General features: G+C 42.3%; 1 protein-coding gene and 1 long non-coding RNA gene across 2 annotated transcripts in view; both read left to right on the plus strand.

The window, feature by feature from the left end:
* LOC133558980 (uncharacterized) overlaps window positions 1-22,500 on the plus strand; it is a 153,459-nt gene that overhangs the window by 124,149 nt on the left and 6,810 nt on the right. The window lies entirely within an intron of this gene.
* sfrp5 (secreted frizzled-related protein 5) overlaps window positions 1-22,500 on the plus strand; it is a 70,547-nt gene that overhangs the window by 46,050 nt on the left and 1,997 nt on the right. The window contains 1 exon segment of the mRNA XM_061910220.1: window positions 528-605. Coding sequence (XP_061766204.1) covers window positions 528-605 — 78 coding nt within the window.

Consider the following 22,500-nt stretch of genomic DNA (forward strand, 5'->3'; position numbering starts at 1 on the left):
AATTAAGATGACACATTTAATAAATATTATATATGTATATATTGTGAATTTTTATGAATGTTCTTATGTAATCATTGTTGATGTCGTTGCATGGCTGCTTTAATCAAATTGTGAGCATAAATAAGAGAAAGATGGGTTATAAATCTCAAATATCCAACTTTCTTTTGCCTTTTTTTGCTCTTGTATTATTACTGACAAGCCTGCATGTTCTGCAGCATTTACCTTCCTGCACCATTTGAGAGCACACCTTCATCCCTACAAGACACTGAAATGTCAGTAGCATGCATTTAAATTTAAATTTAGAGCAAACATCCTTCAGCCTACCGAGGTGTGTAAGGCCTTCAATGCAAAGAGTGTCTGACAGGGAGGGAGTGAGGCTCAGAAAGGGCTCAGGGCTTAATGATTTGTTACAGACACCGCCATTAGATTTAAGCTGTTTCGACCTTCACAGCGCCAAATGAAACGTGTAATTTTGCTCACTGGAGTCTTCGTTAACGTCTCACTTCTCGTTCTTTCTCCCCCCCCAGTGTCAAAGGTGTGTCCTCCGTGTGACAACGAGCTGAAAGCGGACAACATCATGGAGCACTACTGCGCCAGCGACTTTGGTAAGTATTGAATCAACTAGGTGCTGCATGACCTGTTGGTAGGGGTGTACCGAACGAGTTTCTAAGCTAAAGTCTTAACAAGCTGCTTTGCTTCTTCTGCCTCTGTCTCAGCACCCAGCTTTGTCCCACCCACACAACCATCTGATTGTGTCAGAGTTAGTTGGTGACCAACCCCAAGATGCAGAGAAGGAGGCAGGCATTTTGCAGGAAAACGTGATTTAATAAAACACTACGACAAAAACCGGAAAGGGTACAAACAAAAAGCGCGCACGAGGCGGATAACCAAACTAAAAGAGCTAGCATGAGAGCTAGAAAACAAACGGAGCTTAGCATGGAAGCTAGCCAAAAAAAAAAAAAAAAAAGGGCCTAGTGTGGAAGCTAGCGGGTAGCGAGCAGGAAAACAGAAGTCTTTACTTGTAGAATGAAAACAAGACGGAAGAAGGGAACAAAAGACAGTAAGCTACAAACAGATACCGAAATATAGCTTACCGCTACGCTGCAATGACACGACACGACAGGAGCGACAATACGGAAGTGAAATCGACAAGACAATAATCCCGCACTGACTGGATGGTAAGACAGGTCGAAATAGGAGTGGGCTGATTGACCCCAGGTGTGGCCAGGTGCCAATCAGCCACAGCTGAGGGGAAACAGCGCTCAGGGAGAAACACAGGAAACAGACAACATAAGAGCACTGACAGGAAAGACTGCACACACAGAGGAAACAAAGACAAATGCAGAGGAAAAAACTAAAACATAACCAAACAGTCAGGGACGAACCTGACAGATTGGTTACATATACAGTATTGCGGTAACAGCCAATCAGCAGTGTGTATTCAGAGCCGTAACAGCCAATCAGCAGCGTGTATTCAGAGCCGTAACAGCCAATCAGCAGTGTGTATTCAGAGCCGTAACAGCCAATCAGCAGTGTGTATTCAGAGTGCATATAGTAAATGCTTCAGCGTCGAGCAGATAGGTGTTTAGCAGAAGAGCATAAGGCAGCATACTCTCCCCAAATGATAATAAACACCTCCCAGTCAACTACTAGTAACATCACTATGAGCCCGTTGACCTTCTAGAAACTTAAACTGCAGCTCAGCTCGCTCGCAGTTCTGGCTTGAGGTGAAGGCTAATTAGCTTTTAGCGTAACGTTAGCTCATTTTGCGCTGTGTGTGTTTGTGTGTGTGTTTGTGTGTGTGTGATTTACGGACAGAAAAGCTTTGAATGGCAGGGTCCCTGCTATCACATGTTGATAAAAGTATAACATTTACATAATACAACTCAACTACAGGTTTCCCAAATGCTGTGATAAATTAAGCATGATGAGTTGACTTGAAACTGTTTAATTTTGCACTTTTGATATGTAAAAGAAAAGTTTTGTCATTTTATCTTAATCTGAGAAACAATTTGAGGCAGTTTAATGTTGATTAACGTGGGCAGAATTATTATAGTGTTCCCAATGTTAAAAGGATAAAAGCCATTTGGTAAATAAATAACCCCAAAAAAATTATATTTTTTTGTTTTCTTACTGTACCGAAAATGAACCGAACCGTGACCTCTAAACCGAGGTACGTACCGAACCGAAATTTTTAAGTACCGTTACACCCCTACCTGTTGGTAACTTGAACAAGTCTATCCGACCACATTGAGGTGATTTTTTTGCAATCAGCAGTGTGACCTTTGACAAGAATGAGGCAGAAGACAAAAGGCCTTTATTGTGAAGGCACACCCACACACACAAGCTGTACCCCTTTGGATTAGGGGACGGGATGAATGGTTCTAGTAAATAACAAAAAAAAATAATCTTTCTTATTTAAGTGCCTTATTAGTGTCCATTTGTCTTGGTTAACAGTCTACTTCCTGCTTCTTGAAAATAGGTGGGGGGGTCTGGGGTAGCGGGGGTGTATATTGTAGGGTCCCGGAAGAGTTAGTGCTGCAAGGGGCTCTGGGTTTTTGTTATGTTGTGTTTATGTTGTGTTACGGTGTGGATGTTCTCCCAAAATGTGTTTGTCATTCTTGTTTGGTGTGGGCTCACAGTGTGGCGCGTATTTGTAACAGTGTTAAAGTTGTTTATACGGCCACCCTCAGTGTGACCTGTATGGCTGTCGACCAAGTATGCATTGTATTCACTTTTGTGTGAGAAAAGCCGTAGATATTATATGACTTTAAGGTTTATTAGGGCTCTGTACTGCTCCCTACATCCGTGTACAGATCAGCGTTTTAAAAAGTCATACATTTTTACTATTTGAAACCGATACCGATAATTTTGAAACCGATAGCGATATATTACGATATTACATTTTAAAGCATTTATCAGCCGATAATATCTGCAGTCCGATATTATCGGACATCTCTAAAAATTAGACAATGCTTAGGCAGCACGGTGTGACAGAGGTTTAGTGCGTGTGCCTCACAATACAATGGTCCTGGGTTCAATCCTGGGCTAGGGATCTTTCTGTGTGGAGTTTGCATGTTCTCCCCGTGAATGCGTGGGTTCCCTCCGGGTACTCCGGCTTCCTCCCGCCTCCAAAGACATGCACCTGGGGATAGATTGATTGGCAACACTAAATTGGCCCTAGTGTGTGAATGTGAGTGTGAATGTTGTCTGTCTATCTGTGTTGGCCCTGTGATGAGGTGGCGACTTGTCCATGGTGTATGCCGCCTTCCGCCCGAATGCAGCTGAGATAGGCTCCAGCACCCCCCGGTAGGACATGGATGGATGGATGAATAGATAATATTTAGGTAGGCATAATTTGCGATGACATGGATAATTTTTTTTTCTACCAGAATAGAAACAAACAATACATTTAGTAAGAAAAGTTACATTACTTAATTGACACATATTAATTTCAGCTTTCGAGGGGCCAAATAAAATGAAGTGGGCCTTGAGTTTGACATGTGTGCTTTGGGCTGATGATTTGCCTTCTGACCTGGTTTGAGCATCGAGTGTCTTTGTCTTATAATAACAATATAAAACTCTGAAAACTCATAAATGATCAAACTTCTTGAACACCAATTAAACATGAAATGTGATTGGAAGCCATATTTTCTTCAAGCTCTTTACATAATCAATAAATCAATCAATCAATGTTTATTTATGTAGCCCTAAATCACAAATGTCTGAAAGGACTGCACAAACCACTACGACTACGACATCCTCGGAAGAACCCACATAAGGGCAAGGAAAACTCACACCCAGTGGGACGCCAGTGACAATGATGACTATGAGAACCTTGGAGAGGACCTCAAATGTGGGCAACCCACCCCCCAATGGATGTCGAGAGGGTCTAACATGATACTGTGAAAGTTCAATCCATAGTGGCTCCAACACAGCCGCGAGAGTTCAGTTCAAAGCGGATCCAAGACAGCAGCGAGAGTCCCGTCCACAGGAAACCATCCCAAGCGGAGTCGGATCAGCAGCGTAAATATGTCCCCAACCGATACACAGGCGAGCGGTCCATCCTGGGTCCCGACTCTGAACAGCCATCGGACCGGACCCCCTCCACAAGGGAGGGGGGGACAGAGGAGACAAAAAAAAGAAGCGGCAGATCAACTGGGCTAAAAAGGAGGTCTATTTAAAGTATACAAATGAGTGTTAAGGTGAGACTTAAATGCTTCTACTGAGGTAGCATCTCGAACTGCATTCCAGAGTACTGGAGCCCGAACGGAAAACGCTCTATAGCCCGCAGACTTTTTTTGGGCTTCAGGAATCACTAATAAGTCGGAGTCCTTTGAACGCAGATTTTTTGAATAAGTTCCCCCTCAAATCCAATATGTCATCTGGCTTGCACATACCTATAAAATGACTCCATCATACTATAAATCATATTTTTACACAGCAAGCACATCCAACAACCTCACATGACCATGAGTCGAGCAACTCTGATATAATAGTTTGCCTGACTAATAACAGCGTCGCAAATCACTGTCAACCAAAAAAGCAGTACTACAACCTTTCTGAGTGATAAAATGAAACACGACCACGTACTGTAGAGTCGATATCAGGTTGCGCGCTAAGAAACATTTCCTCGTCTTCAAATGTTATTTGTCCCTGGGTGACAAATGATGACTCTGTGACGTTCTTGTGATAATAACAATTACAGCTAATTATGGTTTCACGCATTTTCAATGCTCCTTTTTTTTTTTTTTTTTTTTCGCCCTGCAGTTATTTCACCTTAGTGTTATATTACCGTTCTTCTTTTGATGTATCATCTGATATCTCTGCCAACTGTCATGGTTATTTGGTGTTCAACCCCAAGATGCAGAGAAGGAGGCAGGCATTTGGTAAGTAAACATGATTTAATAAAGATACTAAGACAAAAACAAACTAAAAGGGTACAAACAAAAAGAAACGCACATGGGCCGATATAAGAAACTAATCGGAAGCAGGGAACAAAAAACAGTAAGCTACAAAACATCTACCAAATATAGCTTACCACTACGCTGCATTCACACGACCAGTAGGAAAATGACATTGACACAACAATAATCCAGCAACTGACACAAGACAAAGGAGGTACAAATAGGAGCCGGCTGATTGGCAACAGGTGTGGCCAGATGCCAATCAGCCAAAGCTGAGGAGGAACACAGCACTAAGGAAACAAGACAGGAAGCTGGCAAAATAAGAGCACTAAACAGGAACTAAGGACAGGAAGTACTAAACACACTGAGGAGGAACACAGCACTCAGGGAACAAGACAGGAAGCTGACAAAATAAGAGCACTAAACAGGAACTAAGGACAGGAAATACTAAACACACTGAAGAGGAACACAGCACTCAGGGAACAAGACGGGAAGCTGACAAAATAAGAGCACTAAACAGGAACGAAGGACAGGAAATACTAAACACACTGAGGAGGAACACAGCACTCAGGGAACAAGACAGGAAGCTGACAAATTAAGAGCACTTGACAGGAACTAAAAGACAGAAAATACTAAACACAGGAAACAGACAAATGCAGAGGAAAAAACTAAAACATAGACGAACTGTCAGGGGCAAGCCTGACACCAACATTCCAAATTGGATGAGTAGAGGAGAAAGGTGGCGAGAAAATGAAAGCTGGCTTTCTTTAAAATGTTTATTTTTAATGATCCTTTTGAAGATACACTTTTGAGAGAGTCACATTTTTGCAGTATTGATTGATTGATGGATTGAAACTTTTATTAGTAGACTGCACAGTACAGTACATATTCCGTACAATTGACCACTAAATGGTAACACCCGAAAAAGGTTTTTCAACTTCTTTAAGTCGGGGTCCACGTTAAGTAGGTCCTTAAAAATAGCAGAATGCTTCTGTAACGGACAAAAATAGACCAAAATCAAATGTCTACTGTAGAGGACGTTGGTTCTTTGAAACAAACACAATATTGTATATTTTAGACCAGGGTCCATCCTGGGTCCCGACTCTGAACCGCCAGTACTTCATCAATGGCCATCGGACCGGACCCCCTCCACAAGGGACGGGGGGACAGAGGAGACAAAGAAAAGAAGCGGCAGATCAACTGGGCTAAAAAGGAGGTCTATTTAAAGTATACAAATGAGTGTTAAGGTGAGACTTAAATGCTTCTACTGAGGTAGCATCTCGAACTGTTACCGGGAGGGCATTCCAGAGTACTGGAGCCCGAACGGAAAACGCTCCATAGCCCGCAGACTTTTTTGGGGCTTTAGGAATCACTAATAAGCCGGAGTCTTTTAAACGCAGATTTCTTGAATAAGTCCCCCCCCAATCCAATATGTCATCTGGCTTGCACATACCTATAAAATGACTCCATCATACAATAAATCATATAGACTGCTAGACTTTTGACAAGAACAAGAAAGTTTGATCACATTACACCTGTACTGGCTCACCTGCACTGGCTTCCTGTGCACTTAAGATGTGACTTTAAGGTTTTACTACTTACGTATAAAATACTACACGGTCTAGCTCCATCCTATCTTGCCGATTGTATTGTACCATATGTCCCGGCAAGAAATCTGCGTTCAAAAGACTCCGGCTTATTAGTGATTCCTAGAGCCCAAAAAAAGTCTGCGGGCTATAGAGCGTTTTCCGTTCGGGCTCCAGTACTCTGGAATGCCCTCCCGGTAACAGTTCGAGATGCTACCTCAGTAGAAGCATTTAAGTCTCACCTTAAAACTCATCTGTATACTCTAGCCTTTAAGTAGACCTCCTTTTTAGACCAGTTGATCTGCCGCTTCTTTTCTTCCTCCTATGTCCCCCCCTCCCTTGTGGAGGGGGTCCGGTCCAATGACCAGGGATGAAGTACTGGCTGTCCAGAGTCGAGACCCAGGATGGACCGCTCGTCGGGACCCAGGATGGACCGCTCGCCTGTATCGGTTGGGGACATCTCTACGCTGTTGATCCGCTTGAGATGGTTTCCTGTGGACGGGACTCTCGCTGCTGTCTTGGATCCGCTTGAACTGAACTCTCGCGGCTGTGTTGGAGCCACTATGGATTGAACTTTCACAGTATCATGTTAGACCCGCTCGACATCCATTGCTTTCGGTCCCCTAGAGGGGGGGGGGGGGGGGGGGGGGGGGGGTCCTCTCCAAGGTTTCTCATAGTCAGCATTGTCACTGGCGTCCCACTGGATGTGAATTCTCCCTGCCCACTGGGTGTGAGTTTTCCTTGCCCTTTTGTGGGTTCTTCCGAGGATGTTGTAGTCGTAGTGGTTTGTACAGTCCTTTGAGACATTTGTGATTTGGGGCTATATAAATAAACATTGATTGATTGATTTTTACACAGCAAGCACATCCAACAACCTCACATGGCCATGAATCGAGCAACTCTGATAAAATAATTTGCCTGACTAATAACAGTGTCGCAAATCACTGCCAAACATGAAGGACCAAAAAAGCAGCACCAGAACCTTTCTGAGTAATAAAATGAAACACGACCACGCACTGTAGAGTCGATATGAGGTTGCGCGCTAAGAAACATTTCCTCGTCTTCAAATGTTTTTTGTCCCTGGGTGACAAATGATGAGTCTGTGACGTTCTTGTGATAATAACAATTACAGCTAATTATGGTTTCACACATTTTCAATGGTCCGTTTTTTTTTTTTTTGCCCTGCAGTTATTTCACCTTAGTGTTATATTACCGTTCTTCTTTTGATGTATCATCTGATATCTCTGCCAACTGTCATGGTTATTTGGTGTTCAACCCCAAGATGCAGAGAAGGAGGCAGGCATTTGGTAAGTAAACATGATTTAATAAAGATACTAAGACAAAAACAAAACTAAAAGGGTACAAACAAAAAGAAACGCACATGGGCCGATATAAGAAACTAATCGGAAGCAGGGAACAAAAAACAGTAAGCGACAAAACATCTACCAAATATAGCTTACCACCACGCTGCATTCACACGACCAGTAGTAAAATGACATTGACACAACAATAATCCAGCAACTGACACAAGACAAAGGAGGTACAAATAGGAGCCGGCTGATTGGCAACAGGTGTGGCCAGATGCCAATCAGCCGCAGCTGAAGGGGAACACAGAACTCAGGGAACAAGACAGGAAGCTGACAAATTAAGAGCACTAAACAGGAACTAAGGACAGGAAATACTAAACACACTGAGGAGGAACACAGCACTCAGGGAACAAGACAGGAAGCTGACAAAATAAGAGCACTAAACAGGAACTAAGGACAGGAAATACAAAACACACTGAGGAGGAACACAGCACTCAGGGAACAAGACAGGAAGCTGACAAAATAAGAGCACTAAACAGGAACTAAGGACAGGAAATACTAAACACACTGAGGAGGAACACAGCACTCAGGGAACAAGACAGGAAGCTGACAAAATAAGAGCACTAAACAGGAACTAAGGACAGGAAATACTAAACACACTGAGGAGGAACACAGCACTCAGGGAACAAGACAGGAAGCTGACAAATTAAGAGCACTTGACAGGAACTAAGGACAGGAAATACCAAACACACTGAGGAGGAACACAGCACTCAGGGAACAAGACAGGAAGCTGACAAAATAAGAGCACTAAACAGGAACTAAGGACAGGAAATACTAAACACACTGAGGAGGAACACAGCACTCAGGGGACAAGACAGGAAGCTGACAAAATAAGAGCACTAAAAAGGAACTAAGGACAGGAAATACTAAACACACTGAGGAGGAACACAGCAGTCAGGGAACAAGACAGGAAGCTGAAAAATTAAGAGCACTTGACAGGAACTAAGGACAGGAAATACTAAACACACTGAGGAGGAACACAGCACTCAGGGAAGAAGACAGGAAGCTGACAAATTAAGAGCACTAAACAGGAATTAAGGACAGGAAATACTAAACACACTGAGGAGGAACACAGCACTCAGGGAACAAGACAGGAAGCTGACAAAATAAGATCACTAAACAGGAACTAAGGACAGGAAATACTAAACACACTGAGGAGGAACACAGCAGTCAGGGAACAAGACAGGAAGCTGACAAAATAAGAGCACTAAACAGGAACTAAGGACAGGAAATACTAAACACATTGAGGAGGAACACAGCACTCAGGGAACAAGACATGAAGCTGACAAAATAAGAGCACTAAACAGGAACTAAGGACAGGAAATACTAAACACACTGAGGAGGAACACAGCACTCAGGGAACAAGACAGGAAGCTGACAAATTAAGAGCACTAAACAGGAACTAAGGACAGGAAATACTAAACACACTGAGGAGGAACACAGCACTCAGGGAACAAGACAGGAAGCTGACAAAATAAGAGCACTAAACAGGAACTAAGGACAGGAAATACTAAACACACTGATGAGGAACACATCACTCAGGGAACAAGACAGGAAGCTGGCAAAATAAGAGCACTAAACAGGAACTAAGGACAGGAAATACTAAACACACTGAGGAGGAACACAGCACTCAGGGAACAAGACAGGAAGCTGACAAATTAAGAGCACTTGACAGGAACTAAGGACAGGAAATACTAAACACACTGAGGAGGAACACAGCACTCAGGGAACAAGACAGGAAGCTGACAAATTAAGAGCACTAAACAGGAACTAAGGACAGGAAATACTAAACACACTGAGGAGGAACACAGCAGTCAGGGAACAAGATAAGAAGCTGACAAAATAAGATCACTAAACAGGAACTAAGGACAGGAAATACTAAACACACTGAGGAGGAACACAGCAGTCAGGGAACAAGACAGGAAGCTGACAAAATAAGAGCACTAAACAGGAACTAAGGACAGGAAATACTAAACACACTGAGGAGGAACACAGCACTCAGGGAACAAGACAGGAAGCTGACAAAATAAGAGCACTAAACAGGAACTAAGGACAGGAAATACTAAACACACTGAGGAGGAACACAGCACTCAGGGAACAAGACAGGAAGCTGACAAAATAAGAGCACTAAACAGGAACTCAGGACAGGAAATACTAAACACACTGAGGAGGAGCACAGCACTCAGGGAACAAGACGGGAAGCTGGCAAAATAAGAGCACTAAACAGGAACTAAGGACAGGAAATATTAAACACACCGAGGAGGAACACAGCACTCAGGGAACAGGACAGGAAGCTGACAAAATAAGAGCACTAAACAGGAACTAAGGACAGGAAATACTAAACACACTGAGGAGGAACACAGCAGTCAGGGAACAAGACAGAAAGCTGACAAAATAAGAGCACTAAACAGGAACTAAGGACAGGAAATACTAAACACACTGAGGAGGAACACAGCACTCAGGGAACAAGACAGGAAGCTGGCAAAATAAGAGCACTAAACAGGAACTAAGGACAGGAAATACTAAACACACTGAGGAGGAACACAGCACTCAGGGAACAAGACAGGAAGCTGACAAAATAAGAGCACTAAACAGGAACTAAGGACAGGAAATACTAAACACACTGAGGAGGAACACAACACTCAGGGAACAAGACAGGAAGCTGAAAATTTAGGAGCACTTGACAGGAACTAAAAGACAGGAAATACTAAACACACTGAGGAGGAACACAGCACTCAGGGAACAAGACAGGAAGCTGACAAATTAAGAGCACTATACAGGAACTAAGGACAGGAAATACTAAACACACTGAGGAGGAACACAGCACTCAGGGAACAAGACAGGAAGCTGACAAAATAAGAGCACTTGACAGGAACTAAGGACAGGAAATACTAAACACACTGAGGAGGAACACAACACTCAGGGAACAAGACAGGAAGCTGACAAATTAGGAGCACTTGACAGGAACTAAAAGACAGGAAATACTAAACACAGGAAACAGACAAATGCAGAGGAAAAAAATAAAACATAGAAGAACTGTCAGGGGCAAGCCTGACACCAACATTCCAAATTGGATGAGTAGAGGAGAAAGGCGGCGAGAAAATGAAAGATGGCTTTCTTTAAAATGTTTATTTTTAATGATCCTTTTGAAGATACACTTTTGAGAGAGTCACATTTTTGCAGTATTGATTGATTGATAGATTGAAACTTTTATTAGTAGACTGCACAGTACAGTACATATTCCGTACAATTGACCACTAAAAGGTAACACCCGAAAAAAGTCCACGTTAAGTAGGTCCTTAAAAATAACAGAATGCTTCTGTAACGGACAAAAATAGACCAAAATCAAATGCCTACTGTAGAGGACGTTGGTTCTTTGAAACAAACACAATATTGTATATTTTAGACCAGGGGTGTCAACTCAAATACAGAGTGGGCCAAAATTTCAAAGGGGAACAAAGCCGCGGGCCAAGGTTGAACAAATGAACCTTTTAATAGGGATCCAAACAAGTTTTGCATTGAATATTGAACAAGCAAGGCTTATATCAATCATCAATCAATCAATGTTTACTTATATAGCCCTAAATCACTAGTGTCTCAAAGGGCTGCACAAACCACTACGACATCCTCGGTAGGCCCACATAAGGGCAAGGAAAACTCACACCCAGTGGGACGTCGGTGACAATGATGACTATGAGAACCTTGGAGAGGAGGAAAGCAATGGATGTCGAGCGGGTCTAACATAATACTGTGAAAGTTCAATCCACAATGGATCCAACACAGTCGCGAGAGTCCAGTCCAAAGCGGATCCAACACAGGAGCGAGAGTCCCGTTCACAGCGGAGCCAGCAGGAAACCATCCCAAGCGGAGGCGGATCAGCAGCGAAGAGATGTCCCCAGCCGATACACAGGCGAGCAGGACATGGCCACCGGATCGGACCGGACCCACTCCACAAGGGAGAGTGGGACATAGGAGAAAAAGAAAAGAAACGGCAGATCAACTGGTTAAAAAAGGGAGTCTATTTAAAGGCTAGGGTATACAAATGAGTTTTAAGGTGAGACTTAAATGCTTCTACTGAGGTGGCATCTCGAACTTTTACCGGGATTGTTGAAGCTTTGAAAGAGGAATTATTTCCTTTTTTTGTTTTATGTAGAGCTTCAGTCGTTCAACAGTCCGGGGTCTCCGCTGTTGTATTTTACGCTTCATAATAGGCCACACATTTTTGATGGGAGACAGGTCTGTACTGCAAGCGGGCCAGGAAAGTACTCGCACTTGTTTTTTTTATGAAGCCACGCTGTTGTAACTCGTGCTGAATGTGGCTTGGCATTGTCTTGCTGAAATAAGCAGGGGCGTCCATGAAAAAGACGGCGCTTAGATGGCAGCATATGTTGTTCCAAAACCTGTATGTACCTTTCAACATTAATGGTGCCTTCAAAGATGTGTAAGTTATGCACCCCCATACCATCACAGATGCTAACTTTTGAACTTTGCGTCGAAAACATTCTGGATGGTTCGCTTCCCCTTTGGTCCGGATGACACAATGTCGAATATTTCGCAAAAAATTTGAAATGTGGACTCGTCATACCACAGAACTCTTTTCCACTTTGCATCAGTCCATCTTAGATGACCTCGAGCCCAGACAAGCCGGCGGCGTTTCTGGATGTTGTTGATAAATGGCTTTCGCTTTGCATAGTAGAGTTTTAACTTGCACTTACAGATGTAGCGACAAACTGTATTTAGTGACAGTGGTTTATATTTACATCTAACACAATTTCCCAACTCATATGGAAACGGGGTTTGTAGTTTGACGACTGTTCAATAAACGTTAGCAAGTACCAGTGTTTCATAAAGAATATAGACATGACACACAGCGCTCAAAAAATCTGTCAAAATTTGTTTGTACGACTTTGGTAAGCTACGAAGCCAGACCACTTGATGGATTGTCGGAGCTTTAACTTGCACTTACAGATGTAGCGACAAACTGTATTTAGTGACAGTGCGTTTCTGAAGTGTTCCTGCGCCCATGTGGTGATATCCTTTAGAGATTGATGTCGGTTTTTGATACAGGGGGATCGAAGGTCACGGTCATTCATGTTGATTTCCGGCCATGCCGCTTACGTGGAGTGATTTCTCCAGATTCTCTGAACCTTTTGATGATATTATGGACCGTAGATGTTGAAATCCTTAAATTTCTTGCAATTCCACTTAGAGAAACCTTGTTCTTAAACTGTTTGACAATTTGCTCACGCAGTTGTGGACAAAGGGGTGTACCTCGCCCCATCCTTTCTTGTGAAAGACTTAGCATTTTTTGGGAAGCTGGTTTTATACCCAATCATGGCACCCACCTGTTCCCAATTAGCCTGCACACATGTGGGATGTTCCAAATAAGTGTTTGATGAGCTTTATCAGTATTCATTGCCACCTTTCCCAACTTCTTTGTCACGTGTTGCTGGCATCAAAGTCTAAAGTTAATGATTATTTGCACAAAAAATAAAACATGTTTATCAGTTTGAACATCAAATATGTTGTCTTTGTAGCATATTCACCTGAATATGGGTTGGAAATGATTTGCAAATCATTGTATTCCGTTTATATTTACATCAAATTTCCCAACTCATATGGAAACGGGGTTTGTAGTTAGCAAGTACCGGTGTTTCATTAAGAATAAAGACATGACACACAGCGCTCAAAAAAATCTGTCAAAATTTGTTTGTACGACTTTGGTAAGGTACGAAGCCAGACCACTTGATGGATTGTCGGAGCTTTAACTTGCACTTACAGATGTAGCGACAAACTGTATTTAGTGACGGTGCTTTTCTGAAGTGTTCCTGAGCCCATGTGGTGATATCCTTTAGAGATTGATGTCGGTTTTTGATACAGTGGGATCGAAGGTCACGGTCATTCATGTTTGTTTACGGCCATGCCGCTTACATGGAGTGATTTCTCCAGATTCTCTGAACCTTTTGATGATATTATGGACCGTAGATGTTGAAATCCCTAAATTTCTTGCAATTCCACTTAGAGAAACCTTGTTCTTAAACTGTTTGACTATTTGCTCACGCAGTTGTGGACAAAGGGGTGTACCTCGCCCCATCCTTTCTTGTGAAAGACCGAGCATTTTTTGGGGGAATCTGTTTTTCTACCCAATCACGGCACCCACCTGTTCCCAATTAGCCTGCACACCTGTCGGGATGTTCCAAATAAGTGTTTGATGAGCTTTAGCAGTATTCATTGCCACTTTTCCCAACTTCTTTGTCACGTGTTGCTGGCATCAAATTCTAAATTTAATGATTATTTGCACAAAAAATAATAAATGTTTATCAGTTTGAACATCAAATATGTTGTCTTTGTAGCATATTTACCTGAATATGGGTTGAAAATGATTTGCAAATCATTGTATTCCGTTTATATTTACATCTAACACAATTTCCCAACTCATATGGAAACGGGGTTTGTAGTTAGCAAGTACCGGTGTTTCATTAAGAATATAGACATGACACACAGCGCTCAAAAAATCTGTCAAAATTTGTTTGTACGACTTTGGTAAGGTACGAAGCCAGACCACTTGATGGATTGTCGGAGCTTTAACTTGCACTTACAGATGTAGCGACAAACTGTATTTAGTGACGGTGCTTTTCTGAAGTGTTCCTGAGCCCATGTGGTGATATCCTTTAGAGATTGATGTCGGTTTTTGATACAGTGGGATCGAAGGTCACGGTCATTCATGTTTGTTTACGGCCATGCCGCTTACATGGAGTGATTTCTCCAGATTCTCTGAACCTTTTGATGATATTATGGACCGGAGATGTTGAAATCCTTAAATTTCTTGCAATTCCACTTAGAGAAACCTTGTTCTTAAACTGTTTGACAATTTGCTCACGCAGTTGTGGACAAAGGGGTGTACCTCACCCCATCCTTTCTTGTGAAAGACCGAGCATTTTTTGGGGAAGCTGTTTTTATACCCAATCACGGCACCCACCTGTTCCCAATTAGCCTGCACACCTGTGGGATGTTCCAAATAAGTGTTTGATGAGCTTTATCAGTATTCATTGCCACTTTTCCCAACTTCTTTGTCACGTGTTGCTGGCATCAAATTCTAAAGTTAATGATTATTTGCACAAAAAATAAAACATGTTTATCAGTTTGAACATCAAATATGTTGTCTTTGTAGCATATTTACCTGAATATGGGTTGAAACTGATTTGCAAATCATTGTATTCCGTTTATATTTACATCTAATTCCCCAACTCATATGGAAACACGGTTCGTAGAAAAACGCTATACAAGCATAACCCATTTATTATTATTTACATGAATAAAAGACGATCTCGGTATTTCAAGACACCTGAGTTCTATTATGCACTTCTGTGTGGTACTCGGACACCTTTTCCGCGGGGAAGAGGCTAATATTTCAGTTGTGCGAGCAGTAACACACACCTGCATGCATTATTGCACGCTGCGGCTTGCAGGCGCACAAAAGCTGCCTTTCTCCGGAAGAACTGGACGGGAGTCAGGGCGCACATGTGAGGCGGCTCGGCGCGCACATTCCAGACCCGTAACACGCTATCTCCCCGCACGCACCGGGCACATATCAGGAGATGTTTATGGAACAGTAGACAGGCAGACGTGGAGTCTCCCGACAGGGCCGTGGCAAAGCCTCACGACGACCCCCGTGCCTTCGCCCCGGCCCCGTGATTAATGTCAGCTGTCAGAACGCTCGCCCGGAGGATTCCTGTCTCGAGTGGTTGGCAGCTCCGTTTTTAATCTCGCACACGTTAAAATATGCGCTTCTAAACATCCAGGCCTGATGGGCGGTGCCATTCCCTGCTTTAGTGGTTGGAACGGGCCAAGGCTTCTCAGACTCAACATCTGCATTCTTGGCGCTCGTACGGCTATATTTTTCAAATATTTTTACTGTCAAAAGGCATTGCCGCGAGTATAAATAAAACAAAGCTACGAAATTGAAACGATCAGGTAATTCTAATCTATAAACTATATAAAAAGACCATATTGCTGTACAATAGTCTCTTTAGACCAGAGTTTTTCAACCACTGTGCCATGATATACAGTCTAGTGTGCCGTGGGAGATTATGTTGGGTTAAGGCATTGGAGAAGGCATTCGACCGTGTCCCTCGGGAAGTCCTGTGGGGAGTGCTCAGAGAGTATGGGGTATCGGACTGTCTTATTGTGGCGGTCCGCTCCCTGTACGATCAGTGCCAGAGCTTGGTCCGCATTGCCGGCAGTAAGTCAAACACATTTCCAGTGAGGGTTGGACTCCGCCAAGGCTGTCCTTTGTCACCGATTCTGTTCATAACTTTTATGGACAGAATTTCTAGGCGCAGTCAAGGCGTTGAGGGGTTCCGGTTTGGTGACCGAAGGATTAGGTCTCTGCTTTTTGCAGATGATGTGGTCCTGATGGCTTCATCTGACCGGGATCTTCAGCTCTCGCTGGATCGGTTCGCAGCCGAGTGTGAAGCGACCGGAATGAGAATCAGCACCTCCAAGTCCGAGTCCATGGTTCTCGCCCGGAAAAGGGTGGAATGCCATCTCCGGGTTGGGGAGGAGACCCTGCCCCAAGTGGAGGAGTTCAAGTACCTAGGAGTCTTGTTCACGAGTGGGGGAAGAGTGGATCGTGAGATCGACAGGCGGATCGGTGCGGCGTCTTCAGTAATGTGGACGTTGTACCGATCCGTTGTGGTGAAGAAGGAGCTGAGCCGGAAGGCAAAGCTCTCAATTTACCGGTCGATCTACATTCCCATCCTCACCTATGGTCATGAGCTTTGGGTCATGACCGAAAGGATAAGATCACAGGTACAAGCGGCCGAAATGAGTTTGGGGCTCTCCCTTAGAGATAGGGTGAGAAGCTCTGCCATCCGGGAGGAACTCAAAGTAAAACCGCTGCTCCTTCACATCGAGAGGAGCCAGATGAGGTGGTTCGGGCATCTGGTCAGGATGCCACCCGAACGCCTCCCTAGGGAGGTGTTTAGGGCACGTCCAACCGGTAGGAGGCTACAGGGAAGACCCAGGACACGTTGGGAAGACTATGTCTCCCGACTGGCCTGGGAACGCCTCGGGATCCCCCGGGAAGAGCTAGACGAAGTGGCTGGGGAGAGGGAAGTCTGGGTTTCCCTGCTTAGGCTGTTGCCCCCGCGACCCGACCTCGGATAAGCGGAAGATGATGGATGGATGGATGGGTTAAAAATATTATTTTTGCAAACCAGTAATTATAACCCGTTTAGTGTCTGTGTTGTCCAAAGCTCGGCAGAGTAACTGTTGCGATCCGTGACTCAGATCTTCACATGCTTATTTTTCCATATTTGTTTCATTCTCTTCTGACCCACTTACTTCCTGTTTAGTCCATTACCATGGTTACACATCGATTTCACCTGCTCCTCGTTTTCTACACATACCTGGTTCTCCTTGATTTCTCCCTATATAAGCTTTCCTCTTTCTTATGTTCAGTCTGGGTCCATAAATTTGCCTTCTAGCAACAGTATTGACAGACTTCATGTAAGTATATTCTCGCTAGCTTTTCACGCTAAGCCTTTGTTTTATTCCAGCTCTCACGCTGATTAATTGTTTTTCCTTTTTTGTGTGCCTTTGTGCCAGTCTTAGTTTTTATGTTTTCTATTCCTAGCTTTTATGCTAGCGCCCTTGGTTTATTTTGTCTGTTAGCTCCAGTATTTTTGCTTTTGTTAAGTTTAATAAATCATTTAAACTTACTATTGCTGTGTTCTTGTCGACGCATCCACGGCGGGACTAACCCGGCATTACTATGCCAATCAGTCATTACAGTAACCGTGTAATACTCTTCCATATCAGTAGGTGGCAGCAAGTAGCTAATTGTTTCGTAGATGTTAGAAACATAGTTTGTCGTGATCACAATATGCGGGACGCAGGGTGCAGGTAAAAAGATACCTAATGCTAAAACCAAAAAAAAAACAAAAGGCGAGGGCCGCTTAGAAAAAACATTGAAGCTTAAGGTTGCAAAGTAAACAAAAACTTAATGCTGGACGACAGAAAAGACTTACAGCGTGTGGAGCAGACGGCGTCCACAAAGTACATCCGTACATGATAAGGCTGGGCGATATGACTAAAAAATGTATCACGATATAAGTGTTTCATATCAGTCGATATCGATAATTATTGATTAAAAAACAAAAACAAACTATTTTAAATAAAGACCAGGAGAAAAAAGGCTGAATTTAAATACTTATTTTAAATTCAACCTTTAACCTTTAGAACGAGGTCAGCATTATGAAAAACAGTCAAATAAATGAAAACACTGGTCGATGCATAAATATTGACATTAAATAAATGCTTAATCCAACAAAATGTGCAAAGTATTGTAATTAAGAAATGAATAGTGTACAACTCAGACTTTAAAGCCGTATTGGTAACAATATATGCAAATAAATAACAGTCACATTAAGCAAGCAGAAACAAACATGTCTTACAGAATATTGTAAATATCGGAATAAACTTGCGTCTGAACATCTGTGACAAAACAAACCTGTTACCTTCTTCAGTCATTTATGGAAAAATCAAACCAACTTCAGCATATAAAAAAAAATAACTCAAGCAACAATTCAAACACTGCTTCACTTGGCTCAGGTGGTAAAATAAGTTTGTCGTGTTCCCAGACTTGCTCGGGACGACGACCTTGCAAAGTTTGCAGACGGTATTACTCCGATTCGTATCGGACTTAAAAAATCCAAATTACTGCTAAACTGGTGACGTGACGCTTCCTTTTTTATTTACAATTTCCTCCTTTCACTCCTCGTCGTCAGCTAGCCGTTGTTGTTTTTTTTTCCTGTTAGCATTTCCCAGAATGCCGTGCGGTTCAGGCTCGGCCTTACTTCCTATTTTTTTCCAACAGAACTCAGTGAAATTATCGAACGTTCTATCGACCCCATTTTCTATTGATATTGGTCACATGTCTATTGCGATATATATTGTTATTGTTTTATCGCCCAGCCCTAGTACATGACATGACAATCAACAATGTTCCCACCAAGAAGGATAGCGTCCGCACAACTTAGATAGTCTCGGTTGCGAAAACATAGCATAGCGTTCAAGGAAGACTGTCAGAGTTATTTTGTGACGAATCCCAAGATGCAGAGAAGGAGGCAGGCATTGAATGAGAAAACATGATTTAATATTAAATGTTAGAATAAGAACAAACAGAGGATATAAACAAAAAAGCACGCACGTGGGCGGAATAACAAACTAAGGGAGCTAGCACTGGGAGCTAGAAAACAAAAAGGAACTTTAAAATGGAAGATAGTGGGTAGCTACCAGAAAAACTGAAAACAGCTAACAAAAACAGCTTACCGCTACGACGACCAGGACAAAATGTAGCACGACAGGTAGTAGATGTAACAATGCCAGAAACGACAGGTAGCAAAGACACAAGAACGACATGTGGCAACGACAAGACAATACAACGATCCAGCAACTGACACAAGACAAAGCAGGTACAATTAGGAGCGGGCTGATTGGCGACAGGTGTGGCCAGGTTCCAATCAGCCACAGCTGGGTGGGAACACAGCACTCAGGGAACAAGACAGGAAGCTGACAAAATAAGAGCACTTCACAGGAAATACTAAACACACAGAGGAGAAACTAAAAAACAAACAAACTATCAGTGGCAAGTCTGACAAAGACATCAAACTGCTACAGGAAAATACCAACAAAACAGGGAAAAACACAAAAATAGGAGCGCAAGACAAGGACTACACGAAATCACTCCAAAATAAACTCCAAATAAGTCAGGGCGTGATGTGACAGGTGCTGACTTTACACCTACTTTGAGACAAGAGCTATAGTGACGCATGCTTGGTTATGGTTTAACGTCATATCCAACAATTGCGAGAATGACTTTTTATTGTCAATATCGGCAGCTGACTTTCATTTTTGTTATGTTTTCTGCTGGTGGTGTGCCTCGGGATTTTTTCAATGAAAAAAAAAGTACCTCGGCTTAGACGAGGTTGAAAAACACCGCTTTAGACTATTCAGTGGCTGTCAATCAAATATGAAATGTAGCAACATACTCTTACGGTAGCAAGCGCTGCTACGGGAAGTTGAGCTACATCCAAGCTCGGCAGCTCCTCAACGTAAATATGTTATCATTACTCTGATTATGGCCAGAGATTTTTTTTTTTTTTGCCTAAACATCAGGGGATAATTGTCATTTTTGATATTTTGTTTATACAAACCCCGTTTCCATATGAGTTGGTTAATTGTGTTGGATGTAAATATAAATGGAATACAATGATTTGCAAATCATTTTCAACCCATATTCAGTTGAATGTGCTACAAAGACAACATAGTTGATGTTCAAACTGTTAAACATTTTTTTTTTGTGTGCAAATAATTATTAACTTTAGAGTTTGATGCCAGCAACACGTGACAAATAAGTTGGGAAAGGTGGCAATACATACTGATAAAGTTGAGGAATGCTCATCAAACACTTATTTGGAACATCCCACAGGTGTGCAGGCTAACTGGGAACAGGTGGGTGCCATGATTGGGTATAAAAGCAGCTTCCATGAAATGCTAAGTCATTCACAAACAAGGATGGGGTGAGGGTCACCATTTTGTAAGCAAATTGTGGAACAGTTTTAGAACAACACTTCTCAACGAGCCATTGCAAGGGATTTAGGGATTTTAACATCAATGGTTCGTAAAATGCATCAAAAACCGACATCAGTGTGTAAAGGATATCACCACATGGGCTCGGGAACACTTCATAAAACCACTGTCAGTAACTACAGTTGTTCGCTACATCTGTAAGTGCAAGTTAAAACTCTACTATACAAAGCCAAACCCATTTATCAATAATATCCTGAAACGCCGCAGGTTTGGCTGGGCCCGAGCTCCACTGAGATGGACTGATGCAAAGTGGAAAGGTGTTCTGTGGTCTGACGAGTCCACATTTCAAATTATATTTGGGAACAGAGGACGTGGTGTCCTCCAGAACAAAGAGAAAAATAACCATTTGGATTGTTATAGGCGCAAAGTTCAAAAGCCAGCATCTGTGATGGTATGGGGGTGTATTAGTGCCCAAGGCATGGGTAACTTACACATCTGTGAAAGCATTATTATTGCTGATAGGTCCATACAGGTTTTGGAGCAACATATATTGTCATCCAAGCAACGTTATCATGGACGCCCCTGCTTATTTCAGCAAGACAAGTGTTACAACAGCGTGGCTTCGTAAAATAAGAGTGCGGGTTCTTTCCTGGCCCGCCTGCAGTCCAGACCTGTCTCCCATTGCAAATGTGTGGCGCATTATGAAGCGTAAAATACGACAGCGGAGACCCCGGACTGGTTAACAACTGAAGCTCTACATAAAACAAGAAAGGGAAAGAATTCCACTTTCAAAGCTTCAACAATTAGTTTCCTCAGTTCCCAAACATTTATTGAGTGTTGTTAAAAGAAAAGGTGATGTAACACAGTGGTGAACATGCCCTTTCCCAACTACTTTGGCACATGTTGCAGCCATAGAATTCTAAATTAATTAATATTTGCAAAAAAGAAAGTGTTTATCAGTTTGAACATGAAATATGTTGTCTTTGTAGCATATTCAACAGAATATGGGTTGAAAAAGATTTGCAAATAGTTGGATTTTGTTTATATTTACATCTAACACAATTTCCCAACTCATTTGGAAATGGGGTTTGTACAACACTGTCCTAATCGCTCATGACAATTGTTATTACTTTCTGGGATTTTGTCTAATTTCTTTGTTTCCATTTTCCGTTTGCCTCTTTTTGTCACTATTCATCCCGTCTGTGGCTGTCTTCCTCACTTGTCTCTGATTGGCAATTAGGACTCATCTATTCCTGGTTGCTTTACATGTCAGTCCCTGTACTCTGTGCTAGGTCTGGGTGATATGACCTTTTATTAATATCTCAATATTTTTGAGCCATGTCACGATACACGGTATATGTCGCAATATTTTGCCTTAGCCTTGAATGAACACTTGATGCATATAATCACAGCAGTATGATGATTCTATGTGTCTACATTAAAACATTCTTCTTCATACTGCATTAATATATGCTCATTTTAAAATTTCATGCAGAGGGAAACAATAATTAAGTAAATTTACCAAAAATGTATTTATTAAACAGTTATTAAGCAGTGATACAATAATTCATGTAATTCCAAAACAGAAAGTGCAAAATTGTCAGAGACATTTTAAAACAAGCTATGAGTGCACTTTTGTGCATGATGTCACTAAGAGGACGTATCAAAACAACACTAAATTAAAGTACACTTTTTGTACAGAACACCACTACAATAGTTTAAAACAAATAAAGTGCTTTTTGTGCATGATGTCACACTAGATTTTCAGTAAGTGTCAAATAAAAATGAGCTGCATAGGAAATCTTCGCTATGTGGTATGTTACTGCGGACTTTATCTACTTAAGTTGTTGACTAGTTTTTTCATACGGTGTTGATCTGGAAATAGTTGCTTTGGCATTTTGTTGGTGTGGCACCGAACGGAGATGTTGACATGCACTTTTGTATTTGGGATCTGCATAAATCCTGAAAAACTCAGCTTATCTGCCTTTGTAGTACGTGCCGACGCCGTAGTCGATAAGCTTCTTCTTTTTCCCTATGTTCTTGTTA

The sequence above is a fragment of the Nerophis ophidion genome, linkage group LG09 (genome assembly GCF_033978795.1).
Source record: "Nerophis ophidion isolate RoL-2023_Sa linkage group LG09, RoL_Noph_v1.0, whole genome shotgun sequence".
In the NCBI taxonomy this organism is placed as follows: domain Eukaryota; kingdom Metazoa; phylum Chordata; class Actinopteri; order Syngnathiformes; family Syngnathidae; genus Nerophis; species Nerophis ophidion.